General features: G+C 42.6%; 1 protein-coding gene across 1 annotated transcript in view; it reads right to left on the reverse strand.

Annotated features, from left to right (window-relative positions):
- LOC146861459 (ficolin-2-like) overlaps positions 1-13756 on the reverse strand; it is a 470803-nt gene that overhangs the window by 261727 nt on the left and 195320 nt on the right. Inside the window, exon 5 of the mRNA XM_085645778.1 lies at positions 10658-10785. Coding sequence (XP_085501904.1) covers positions 10658-10785 — 128 coding nt within the window. The remainder of the gene's footprint in view (positions 1-10657; positions 10786-13756) is intronic.

Raw genomic sequence — 13756 nt, forward strand, 5'->3', positions numbered from 1 at the left:
TTTGTTGAATTAAAAAGGATATGGCCACAATATTGTCAGTAGTTGATGAGTTTGCCCTAAAGCCAGTTTGACAAAACGGGATCAGTTTGTTTTCTTCCGCCAAGGACTCCAGATCTTTCAGGAGGAGTGAGGTATAACCCTTGGCTTCAATATCAAAAAGCACGATAAGGAGGTAGTTTCCTGGATCCAATCACTCACCCTTCTTAAATATTGGGTGTGATATAGAGCCTCTCCAACTTTCAGGACTGTACCCAGTAACTGAACATGTGGTATAATGGGAGAAGTATAGAAGTCCATATATCTATGTCATTCTTAAAAAGTTGGGCTTGGAAGCCACTTAGGCCTGGCGCTCCCCAGTTCTGATTTTTGTCTAGGTGTTAGAGATTAGTTTTGCTGTAAAATGTAAAATTTGGCTACACACCTCAGGCTCTATACTAAGATGGCAGTAAAGTGGAGCACTAGGACTTTTAGCTACATACAATTTGTTTATGTGATGTGTCCACCCCGTCTCTTCTATTGCATTGGTACGTGGGCTGTCTATGGATATTTTATTTTTGATGTACCTCCACAATTCAGCATGGCTGCATTTGCCTAGAAGAGAGTATACGTGTAGCCATTCTATCACCTTTTTTCTTGCATAATGGACCAAATTAGCCGCGTGTGTGAATTTAGTTGTTCCTTCAATTTTGTGATGCAAGTCAATTTTAAGGTGATAATTATGCATCTTATTAAGTGATCTCAGGGTCCTGTCAATCTTCTGCTTACTTGCTATTGCAGGATACTTTTGATGAAGGTGTCTTGCCTTGGACCTGTGAAGGAGCTTTTTAGGGCCTATTTTAAAATGGGAATTGTTAATGACTTTGTCCCAATGTTCTAGTGAAATCTTTCCATTTTGCTTCTGTAGCGTTAAGCCACTGGTGGACTTCCAGGTTATTCATTTTTCCAAGAGGACTGCGCCCAATTTGATTCGGATAATTAATTGTGTTTTTTCGTCTCCTTTTGAGGTGTCAATTGCCTTTTGGTGGTCTCGCTTCACTGTTTTATATTGTAGCTCCAAGCAGAGTGCGAGATGGTCGCTCTCTTGAAGTAAGGAATTTTGAAACTCTTCAACTGCTCCATGATATTGCCCATGGTGAACACGTAGTCCAGTGTGCTTACTCCTCTAAAAGTTTTGGAAAATTGTAAATTTGCTGTACTGTGTTCCAGTGTAGATGGTATGGATTTAAGAATATATCTATTGAACAGGCTCTGTAACTGGTTTAGCAGCATACTCACTTAAGTGTGTTTGGACATTGGAGCCCCCCTGGTGATGGAAGTTAAAGTCACCACAGATTATTATCTTGTGGTTAGCATGGTCACAGAGAGCACCATCTAGTGATTCACATAGATATGTCATCTTTTTTGCCCGTTCTCAACTAAAGCAGTTAAAATATAGGTAGATCAATAAGAGTCTTGTGATCTGTAATTTGTGTGCCTTCCAATGTGGTGGCTTGCATTAGGTCATTCTCGGCTGGGAATTATTTTACTTTCAACTCTAAACTAATGTTGAGGTATATTGAGAGGCCACCAGAGGGTCTTCCCAATATGTTATTTTTGTTTGCTGGATGATGGATTTCATGGAAGCCTGATATGCTTGATGGACTTAATGACCAGGTTTCCTGTAGACAGAGTAAGTCATAAGTTGCAACCAAAGGTCTTGTGAAGGGTGATTTGCATATTCTAGACAATCCAGCTATGTTCCATTAGAGCATCTTTAGTTCGGTATTACAGTCAGCGGGGTGTTTGCTAATCCTAGGAGCAATTTTGTAGGTTGCCTTATAGACTAGGAGCTAACCAGCTCCATTCTGATTTGCTGTTTCCCTCTGCGTGTCCCATGGACACTTTTCTAATTGGGCCCTGTGTGTTTATGTACTGTAGTGATATACTAGGTTTGCATTGAGTTTGGGTAGTTTGGGAGTGCCCTGCATCCCTTAATACAATGTAAGCAGTTGTGTGTGAGTTTTGTATCTCTTTTTGGAGTTTCAGAGCAAATGGATAATTGGGTGCGTGAATCTGGAAATCCCTAAACCCCAGTCTTCAAAGGTGGTTTTATTGCTTATTTTTTTTCCGCCAGTGGGAGTGATTTCAATGTTATTACTGTAGACTCTCTTCTGTTAGTGCAGTCCAACAGCATTTTGAATTTTATACTCAAAATCTCCTCTGTGATTATTTCAGATACGTTTGGGATAACTTTAAAAATATATAATAGGTTAGAGAGGTTAAAGCCATCATGATTACCCTCTGAACAGCATTGTGGTGTAAGTACCACTTTGGTAGCACTGGGTTCACTACCGGTTCCACTTCAAAGTATATTGGTGCATGTTTGGATTGCTGTTGCTTCTTCATTTAAGTGGATGCTAGGAGTGGGGTGCAGCTGAGTTGACTGTCACTATCCTTTTTTATTGAAAGGCCATAAAGGCTCCCATCGAAAGATGCGGTTTTTGCAGGTTCTTGATTTTAGGTCCCTCACAATGCCTGTTGACTCTATTAGGGTGGCGATGATCCTACTCTTGCCCTCCTCCAGCAGGCTAGTGCCTGCTTTCCTATAATATGTCATATGGATTTGAGCAGTGGTTGTGAGTGGCGGCTTCAAGTGCATTAAGGAGTGAATGGCCTTGATGCTGTAAGGCCTTAACCTGTAATGCTTCAATACTAGCATCAGATGTGTTGCCTTCTGAATTTGATGTAAAGTTAAGTCCGGCGAGGATACTGTCTGATAGGCTTTCAAGGGAAAGTTCAATTATGGAAGTGGCCTCTTTTTGAACGTTCAGGTTGGATGACTTTGCATTGTTATTTTCACTGGGCATGGGTGATGTGTCAATCTCATCCATCTTGTTTAGTGCATGTTCTGTAGCCCCAGGGATTTGTGAAGGGGATACATTAGGGGGATGGGATGGTGGCAATATTTTACTAAAGAAATCATTGACCAGTGCTTTCTTGCCGGTTGGTGTTTTCCTGCTGTTCTGCTAGGAACCTGGACCGGGTGTGGATATTGCCTTCGAGCCATTGGGGGCTTTATATTGATTACTCCTGGTTGCATATGGTCCTTGCTTCCATTTTGACTGGATGCGCTTGCGATGCTAGCAAGATGGGGGTCCTCACAAGCTAGGCTAGACATTGATCCTGCGAGATCTGATTGATGAGTTGTGTGGGCCTGGAAATCAATTTTGTTAATGATTATGCTTTTAGTTGAATTGTTGGAAAGGCTTGCTTTGTTAGTTGGGCAGGAACTTTCTTCTTTCCATTTTGGGCAATGGTAGAGTGACAGCAAGTGATTTTTAATGGCCCTTAAGCTGCCCTTAGGATGCTGAATTTATATATTTGTGGCCAGGCTTCTGATTGTTAGGGCTATGATAGCGTGATGGCAGATGATTTATGATGGTCCATAAGCTGCCATTGAGCTGCTGAATTTGTGGTTTTGTGCCCAAGGTCCAGCTTGCTGGGTTTCAGGACTGCAGGGGTGAGCAAGGCACACAAAGCGACCTTCCGCAAGCTGCATCCAGCTCTAGCCGGGCCATTTCTGCTGGGGCGGGGGCGTGTAACACACTTAGCTGCAGCCGACTACGGCTGTCGTGCTTGTCCCCTGGTGCAAGTGCAGTACAGGTTAGGTGGTGAGAGCCCACTGGGGGACTGAGGAAGTTGTTATGGCCACAGTAACTGTTTTAGGCAGTGGGGCGGCACCATCTATACAGAGACGGCAGGGGCAGTGAGGCAATGAGTGAGGATCATCACAAGAGGCTCTTGAGTGAGGCAGTGGGTTGGGAGCGCGTCTCTGCCTCTGGAAAGCTGACGTACCTGCCCTCAACGTTCCACTACACTCCTCTGCTCAGCCACAGCCTCTTCTCCTCCTCTACACTGCCTCTACACTGCCGCTCCTCACCGCTGCCACCTTGTCACTTCCTTGCTGCTCTGCGCTGCACCGAGGCAGCCAAACCAACACCCCGTCAGTAAACCAGAACTGCTAAGGCATATTGTTACTTCCGCCTGCCTAAATAGTTAATGACTGCACTGCTCTTCACCATCCATGCATCCTTTCACCCACTCATGCATCCTTTCACTGATTTACCATTTCACTCATCCTTTCTTTTAACCTTTTGTTCTTGCCTGTTTCTATCAAGCCATAATTTATGTGAGCTTTGACTGATTGCAATTAGAAGAGGCCATAACTCACTCCCCGCCTTAGCTGGTAAAGTGGAGGGTTCACGATCCCGAGTCCCAACAAAGCTCTTGTAGCTAGTGAGTATAATAGTAATTCTCAATAAGCAAGCAATGTGACTTACAACTGCCCATCCCTGCTGCTGATTCACCCCCTCCAACTGAATCTCATCCTTCTCCTCCTGCATCAGCACTTGAGCCAGCAGCACTGGTGGTTTGTGTGGCTTGAAAAAAACTTTATACATTCTTTAGATGTCAGATATGCCTCCCCTAATTTTTCTCCTCAAAAAAATACAACTGCGATACATCACCATAGTTCAGTTAGTACTTCAGTATCCTCTTTCACAAATATCACTCTGGGCATTTTGTTGGCTGACAATGTTAGAACAGGCAGGTAGCCAAGCCAACCAAAAAACTTTTCGTAATGGATATTGATGATTATTGCCTTTGAGTTGCTGGAAGTGGAGTTGCTAAAAAACTCCATTGAATTCCGCAGAGTTCCGTAAGTGATGGAGTTTCACTTTTTGAAGAGACTCAGACCACCACGGAGGGCAATGTCTCTTGGCCTTGTATAATTCCCTTAGTCTGTGTTATAATAGCTCGTCTAGCATTGACTTATTAAAGAATGGCTGCGTGGCACCCCAAACTGCGACCTTCCAGAGGGCATGCATACTTCAGCCCCATCATTCATCAGTTCATCCATCACTGTAACCTCCGCACAGGTACACTAACCCGCTGAGCTACAATGCAGGTCCGTACACCTTTGCGGCAAAGCCATTAACCCTAAGTGTGCTCCTTACTAACTTGAACTGACAGCTACATCATCCGGTCCCTGGCACTGCCTTCACAGAGTTGGGTGCCCACTGCCCAGCCAACCGGAGGGCTGCGCCACCATTATTTCTTCCCTACTGGCCATGTCCAGAAACACCCCACCCACATCTTCATGTGCCAGAAACACAGAGTTGTGTTGTGGGAGGAAACGGTAAAATGGCTGAGTGACGGTAAGTGATCCCAATCAAATCATGTAAATCCGCCTCCTGTAGTGAGGCGGCTTCCTGTGGCTGCACTGCCCTTCGTAACGTGATTTGGCATCTAGTTTCTTCCTTCATCTCCTCCCCAGGCAGGGTGAGTCTCAGTGAGACGCTGCCTCCCCTTGATGCACACACTCACATTCCCCTTCAGTGTCTCTGTGAGTGTGAGCTAGGGTAACTAATTGCCACATTTATTAATGGCCCAATTGAGAAATGGAAATAAAATAATTATCCCTGGCCTATAAACTATGCCACATAGCATAAGTGGGTTTTTTGCTGAACTCCACCCTCCAAGTGGGGCACAGAGTAGCGAAAACTCTACAAACTCCGCCCACGGAGCAGAGTTTACCACCTAGGGCTAAAAAAGGTAATGCAGAGATAACAGGAATTAAACAAAAATTGGATAGGGTAGTTGGAATAAATGGAGACAGTATAAAAAAGAAAACACGGCAACATTTAAAATTGTATAATAGTGGGCAGAGGTAAAAGTTAGAGAAATAAGAATTATAAATATTAGGGCATACTGGGCTGAGCAGAGCCTTGAGCATTGGCCCTGGTGGTATGTGTCGCCTTCCCAGCTCTTCCCGGACCCGCCTCTGCACTACCTCTCTTCATACCCTTCCGGTGCCGATTTATATAATAAAAAATAGATTAGTGGTTCAGTTAATCCCCACAAAATTATCATGACAGGCAAACGGAGTAACATTGTACTTATCTAAATCAATTGCCTGTGGTGATAGTATCGACTATCGTTGAGTTGACCATAGTAATCTTAAAATCCCAATTCCAAATTTCCTTAACAAAAACTACATTTGGAACTAATGCACAGCAATGAATAATCTTTTATTGTTTTCTCATTTCTCAACCCCCTTGATGGACCAACTCAGTCTCCCTCTTTTGCAATGCATAGATGCATACTAGTACTACACATCACTGTGAAATTACCTAGGGCTATATGAGTTACATAAAGAAAGTCATAGAGAACGCTAACTCAGTGATTTTAATAATATAACTACGTAGCACTGAGCACCTGCCTAGCTCAAACTGGAACTCTAAATAATATTCTTAATTTAAACTGAACGTAATTTATCTCTGAGTGTGAGCAGCATGTTATACAGAAAAAATGTTAGCATTATAGAACACAAACATAACAGATAATTAATACTCACTGAGCCCCGCTATCTCAACTACTAGCAGGTTAAGCAGGTCCTGCTCCTGGTCGAGGATATCCACCCAGCAGTGTGTCAGCTTCTGAGCAGTGTGGTGGATCTTATTGGCATGCCACATACACCCTCCCCCAACGCAGCAGCAGTTCCCACAGAGGGCTCCCGCTGCCAGTCCTGCTGTCAGCACTGAGGAGAGGTGGAGCTGAACAATAAAAAATAGTTCTGCCACCTCCACCTCACAAAAGATTTCCTGGGGTTGCAGCACTTGGTGGTGCTGCCATCTGCAGGATAGGCAGTTGCTCGTAGTCTGGGGGGGCTTGGCATCGCCGCTACCCTGATGGCCCTGCTCTGACATGGCGTGGCTAGGAAGGAAAAAAAACGAATGAAGGAAGAAAGGGAAAGACAAACAATAAGGAAGTAAACGAGAAATAAAGTACAAGAACTTACGAAAAACCATGAAAAAATGGAAAAAATCATAAAATACACAGACACAAAAACACACACTAATACAATAAATAAAAACGAGGGGTAGATTATTTAGAAGGTGTAGGATTGAGAAGATTGAGAATGGATTCAAAAAAGGCCCATCACCATGAACAGAACTGAGAAAACAAGATGCCCGCGCCCAAGCAAACAGCGTGGTGCCATTCAAGTGTGATTTCCAACACGAGAAGGCACTCCAAGCTGTGAATGACATAAAAAGGCAATGTGAATGGGTGCGCCTGGAAACTTCGCCCACCCGCAGAACTCCACGTAGCGTGGTGGGGTTTTTTGACCACTTCGCAGAGTTCCATATAGCGCAATTCCGTGAACTTTGCCCAGGCCATGTGTAAGGCTTTTCAAGCTTAGCAGATTCTAATAAAAGAGCTTCCCAGGTGTCTCCCATTGCTTGAAGGCAGTGCGACAACATGATGCCCAGATTACCATCTACAGCTGGTACTTCCGTATTCCTTACAAATGTACCACAAGGCTGCTGATATCCTGAACAAAGTATCTATACTGCCCTTTAGGACTGGGACAGTCATTATTTTTGCCTGGGTCTTTGGGAGTCACCAAATAAGAATATCCTCCATTTCATCTTTCAGTATCTTCAACTTTCTGTTGCCTGCAACATGTCCGATTGCCCCATCCTGCCTGGACCAAATAGACATTCTGAACCCTTTTAGTAAAACAAATCATAAGGACCCTCAGGAGACCCTTAGCATGTGCTCCTAATTTGAAAGGCATTTAGGACCACCAATGACAACATCATAACCGTATAATTGTTCAGCCCCCTGCAACAGAGCCTGCTTTATCAGTCACTGGAAGCATGCTGGGCCATTTTTCATGATAAAGTAAGTGACAATGAACTTGAATGAGTTCAAATAGCTAGCAAAGGTTAATATTTCCCACACTCTAGGCCTCAGGGTCACTTGCCCCTACTATCCATAGTGTATAAATAGGGACTGGATTTAAGGGACAGAGACCAGCTCACTATGTTCAACTATGCATCGCAGCATCCTATTTGTGTCACACTGAGTTAATGTGACACAAATAGGATGCTGCGATGCATAGTCATGTGGGTCCCCTAGGTGTGGTACATTGCCAGACTATCCTGGGACAGTTGCACACTTAAGAGAAATACCCCTACTTCATTATGATGACAACTTGCTTTGGTTTCTGCTCCAGAAGACTCATTTTACATTGTCCCTTGTTACTAAGAAGTTTCATACATAGATTCTAAAGCTGACAACAAGATCACAAAGAGTCAAAGATTGATAGAAAGACTTCACCTCAGCTACTCACACCACAGACAGTAAACAAACACAATTATGCACCACATTCAGGGTAGTACCTTACATTTTCACAAGCACCATAGTTTTGCTAGAACCAGTAGCATGATAATGTAATCCCTACCCCAACAATGCATGAGATTACGCAAAATAACTTACCAATAAAAGGCCATAGACTCTTCCATGGATCTATGACCTTTCATAGATCTTTCATAGATCTCTAATAGATAATATATCAATTATCTTTAATGTCTCTAACAACACCAAGCTCAAAAGAGCCCCACTTGTCTTTTTGAAGTTAATTAAGAACAAATGGGGACCTTAATTTGCCCCTTAATTAGCAACAATTGGTGAGTACGCTAGTAGTGGCTTTTCCCTGAAGTCAAATACACCTTCCTGTTAACATGACACATCAACATGTTTTCTTGTGACAATTTCATTAAAACTAGACAAAACAAAATCAACAACTTTTTATGTGAGGAAACACATCGAATAAATATAATATAAATATAAAAATATAAAGGAGAGTAATCAAAAGATTGTTTAGAGAACTCCAACTGCACATTTTGGAAGTAGGCAATAACTGCGCACAGTAGAAGCTCATCAACAGAAAGCAAAAGACCCCTTTAGCCTCTTTGCTAACATTACAATACAACAATGAACACCTCGTGAACATGAGGAAATATGAACTATTAGCACCACAAACTTATGTGGCATACAAGCATCATTTCTGTTCAAGTACCACTTCTACCCATGACCTGCCACAGAACCCTACTGCTACTATCACTTAGCACTCAAGAGACTCAAACTATCATCCTGACAACACTCAGACTTTGACACAGAGTACTTTTGCTCTCTGACTGATTTCTGGATTTTTTAAATTTAAATATGTTTTATAGCATTATCTAGTCTAGGTTTAATGAAAAACTGTTGACCATCTATCCTCCTTGTATCATGACATCTGGTAAAGCTGTGTGTCACACATTGTGTGTCTTACCCATACTATGAAAATGCAAAGAAATTAATAAAGAAATGCCTTATCAGAATAGGACTCAACAACAGTGAGATTCCTCTGTATCATTCTGGACAGCAAACTCACCATAAAATGACAGGTCAACACCGTCTCCTCAGCCTTCTTCCACACTCTCTGCATGCTCCACAGAACCTTCAAATGACTCCCCATCAGCACCAGGAAAACAGTGATGCAGGCTCCCATCACCAGCTGTTGACTACGGCAACGCACTATAAGCAGGCATCACCAGCGAACTCTTCAGACGATACAACGCAGCTGCCAGACTGACCCTCAACCTACCCAAAAGGACCCACATCACCCAGCTGCTGAGACACCTCCACCAACATTCCATCCAGAAAAAATGCTTTTCCAAACTCCTGACCCCACACCTACAAAGTCCTTCATGCCCCATGACCTGCACAAATGTACCACTGGTTGAACTTCCACCAACCTTCCAGGGACCTCAGCTCCACCCATCTGGGTCTCACACAGAAACCATGCATCTGCCACTGCTGCACTGGAGGAAACTCCTCCCACCTCACGGCCAAGTCCTAGAACACCCTCCCCCTACACCTCCAAACATCAACCTCGCTAACAGACTTCATGAAGAAGCTCAGCACCTGGATCTTCAACTGAAAATCGCAGTCCAACACTAGGAAACCCTCATGGGAAATAAGTTGCACTCTACAAATACAGCATTATTGATTGATTGATTGATTAAAGAAGCCTCAGCAGCCACGCCCCACAACTCACCAATCTCCCCTTCAGCACTCATAAGCCCTCTCTAATACTTAACCAGCCCTTGCTCCAGTTCTCATACTCCTCAGTTTCTTCTTGCAATAATTATAAAAGCCCTTCACAGACACGTCAATTCTCATCATCCCCTCACTAAAGTCCTCTCCAGTACTTACCTACCACTCCAATACTCTCCAACCTCCCTCCGCTCCTCCCCAGCCCTCCCTCCAGGATTGTCCAGCACCATCCAATACTTATTAGCTTTACATTTTTGCACAACACCCAGCCCTCTTGTTTCCTGCACTTACCAGCCTTACTCAGCGGACCTCCCTTCAGTACTCATCTATACTCAATCGGTACTGACTAGCTTTCTTGAGGAATGCAATAATCCTCCTTTGCTCTTCAGCTCTCCCTCCAGTTCTCCGCAACTCCCTCCATCGCTCACCATCTCATTTCCTCCAGTACCATACCCTCTGTTCAGTACTCAAGAGTCACACTCCTGTGCTTGCCAGTTCTTCATCTCCATTACTCACAAGGCTTCTGATACTGAGGAGCCCACCCTGAGCATTCACTAGCTCTCTCTCTAGTACTCAAAGCTCTCCTACCATTTGTAACTGTCTACTCCTCTGCAATTCTCCCCATTTATTCCTACTGTATTCACTTACTCCTAGCCCCATGTACTCACTAATTTTGTCAGGTAATCACCAGCCTCATTCCTTTTCTCATCACTCTCCTTCCAGGACTCACCAGCCAACCACCTCCGTCGGTCTCCATGTCACAGTAGACCTGAAGTGCTCTGCAATCAGACAGGTAAATTGTGTACCATCCGCTTAGAGAGTCCCCTCTGTGTAGAACGTCAACACAGCTTCGAGGGCCTGAAAATCAGAAAGAGAGTGTCATGAGAAACACATGCATCACTCAACATCCTTCCTGTCATGCACAGCTCCTGCAAGATACCAAGTATCCTTCAAAAACCTCTCCTCTAACACAAGTATCACTCCAAGTACCTCTGAAATATCACACACCTGGCATACTAGGTTTCACCCCACAATCTTTCCTTTTACAAATCTGACACATCAGGTATCACTCTGCATATCACCCTTCACTCACCTCAGATCACATACCATGTCTTATTTAACAACTCCTCTCACATATCTATTGCACACTTGGCATACCTGGAACTTTCCCAGAACCCTTTCTCTCACTCAACTAATATACAAGGCACTTATCACAACCCCTTCTTTCATTCACCAGCCACACCATGTATCAGCCATTAGCTCCTCCTTCCATACAACAGCAAGACCAAATATCACCACACAACGTATGTTTCCCCCAGAGAATAATCTCACAACACTCTTAGAGAGAGAAGTTTATTAAAAAATATTAGCCTAGTTTAGGATTGCTTGTAGAGTGTAGAGTGTGAGCATATTTTTTTGTGCACAAGCCACACATGTTCATGCTCTTGTTCTCTTTCAGAAAATCTTTGCAATTCAGATGCAAGATATGGTCTGTGTTTGCTGAGCTTGTTAAATAACAATTTTTAGCTTCTTAGCTGCAGGAAAGAATAAGTAACTTCACATGTTTATGTCCGCTGTTATGATTGTGCAGAAGCAGCTTTTTGTGCAGAAAAATAAATACATAAAAGATCATGCAATGACACTAGTCTACCAGAAGGTTTACATGAGGCTTTTCACCAAAAAATAATGGAAAAAAAACAAATTAGGCAATTTACCCATACAGGAAATGTTAGGGCAATGTTGTGTAGCCTATCCAAGCAATGGCAAGCCTTGAAAAACACATAAAAAGCAAAGGCTAAAGTTGCAGAAGGGGTAGACTCAAAGCACTCCCTCTCAAGCTCTCTTTTTACTTCTTTCTTCCTTTTTATGAAGATTTAATGACACAAGGTCTTCCAGACACCTAAAGCTATCTGTAGTCTGATCCAATGATAATAAGGGTATTTTACTTCCGAGTATCTGACAGGGTATGCTGATGGCCTGAGTAAGAGGGACAATTTCACTTGACATAAAATGGCTCTTCTCAGACCCTGCAGATGGATTTTGAGTTTTGGAAACTTGCATAGCTCCCAAAATTTCACCTTTGTTTATGTGCCACATTTCAACGTATTCTGTGAAGCAACCTGTGAAAATTCAATGCGTTTATGTTATACTGGGAGGGACGCTTATTGCAGGTAGGACAAAACAACTATGTTCTTATTGGATAATTGTGTGCAATTTTAAGATATGAACATTTCTTTAAAAGCTGCAAAGATAAACACTAACCATTATCGGCTTCGGTGGGGTGTCTGATATGAAGGAAGTGTTGTTGAGAGATCAAACTTTAAGTGGACTTGTGTCCCCTTACATTCAGAAAATGATCAAATAATTGATGCAATATGATGGTACACAGGCCCAAAGGCTCTGGCTTGGTGTTTGGACAAAATATTGAGTTGCAAATATCGAGAGACAGAAATACCGGAAATAAATAACATTATTCCAAGACCAAGTCACATGAAGAAGCACTGAAATATGTGTGCCTTTCTTACTCTAAGGAAGTTTGCTTATTTATATGTATAGGTCTCACACCTGTGTATGCACTGACGCCGAAGTGACAGGAGAATTATGTGAGCCTTGGCTGTTATATATGTGTCTGTTGTCATAGTTAGGACCTAGTCTCCATAGGAGAAGCTATTTTTGTTTGGCCAATAACTTTGGCACTGTTTGACGAAGCTTTAAGAAATTCTCAAAATTAGAATGACACTCAGTTCAGCTGCTGTGTTGAAGGTTTTGGGATGATCTATCAAGCGGGGGCTGAGGAAAAGAGGGGGGCAAAAACGTATTTTCCCCATGCATTTTGCATAGGGATTTTGACCAAGACTACAGCCTAAACCGCTGAGTTAAATTACACCAAATTTGGCTGAAACTTAGCTCTTGATCCAGAAAGCTTGTTTTTTATAAATTGTAAATCCATTCAGTAGTTTTAGAGATATTAACTGAAAATCAAATTTGCATATCTAGAGACAAGGACCCTCCACGGATCCACCTATGGTGAATCCGTGGCTCCATGTGCCAAAGCAGGGTCCTGATTGTCTGACCGCACCTTCACAGAAAAGTTGCTGGCATCATTTTATATCTCAGGAAACAGTCCCCCGGGCTGAAGAGTTCCCTGGATACTAATTGAAGGGGTCAGGTGAGAGCTTTCCTCATCCATTGTGTATGTTATAAATGAGGTAAAACCTTGAAACGAAGTAACACAGGGGGCACTCTGAGCATCACAGAGTATTCCCAGATTCCTGGGAGAAAAGAAAAACAAATTTGGCTTCTTTGCAGTAAACATGGAAAAGGTCCAAGAAATATTAACCATTTAGAAGTGGTATAACAAAAAAGAAAGATGAAAGAAGCCTGTGATTTGTTAACTAGAGCAGAATAATGAAGAGCACATGGTGAGGGGTAGCCATTTTATCCGCTTTTCTACAGAGAGAGGAGGTGGCTTACAGGAGTTCTGACTGGAGATTACAAATGAAAACAGATGTTACCAGACATATAAATAAAACTGAGGGAAAAGCAAAGAGCTTTTACAGGTATGTTAATTAGGTTGCAATACATAAAGGTATGTTTAGGAAAAGATTAGAGAGTGTATGGAAGGTGAAAGAAAAGCTTCTAAACTGTATACTAGAAGGGACAATAGATGGCTGCTTAGATGAGAATATTAACTAAAAATACAGTGAGCAGGGAAGGAGGAAGAGGAATTACTATACTGACTGTATATCAATTTTATTATGCTATTATGAATTAATGCATTTATAAATATAGGTGGGTGTTTGCTTATAGTATGTAATTTAATAGTTTG

This window comes from Triturus cristatus, chromosome 3_1 (assembly GCF_964204655.1).
Source record: "Triturus cristatus chromosome 3_1, aTriCri1.1, whole genome shotgun sequence".
NCBI lineage: Eukaryota > Metazoa > Chordata > Amphibia > Caudata > Salamandridae > Triturus > Triturus cristatus.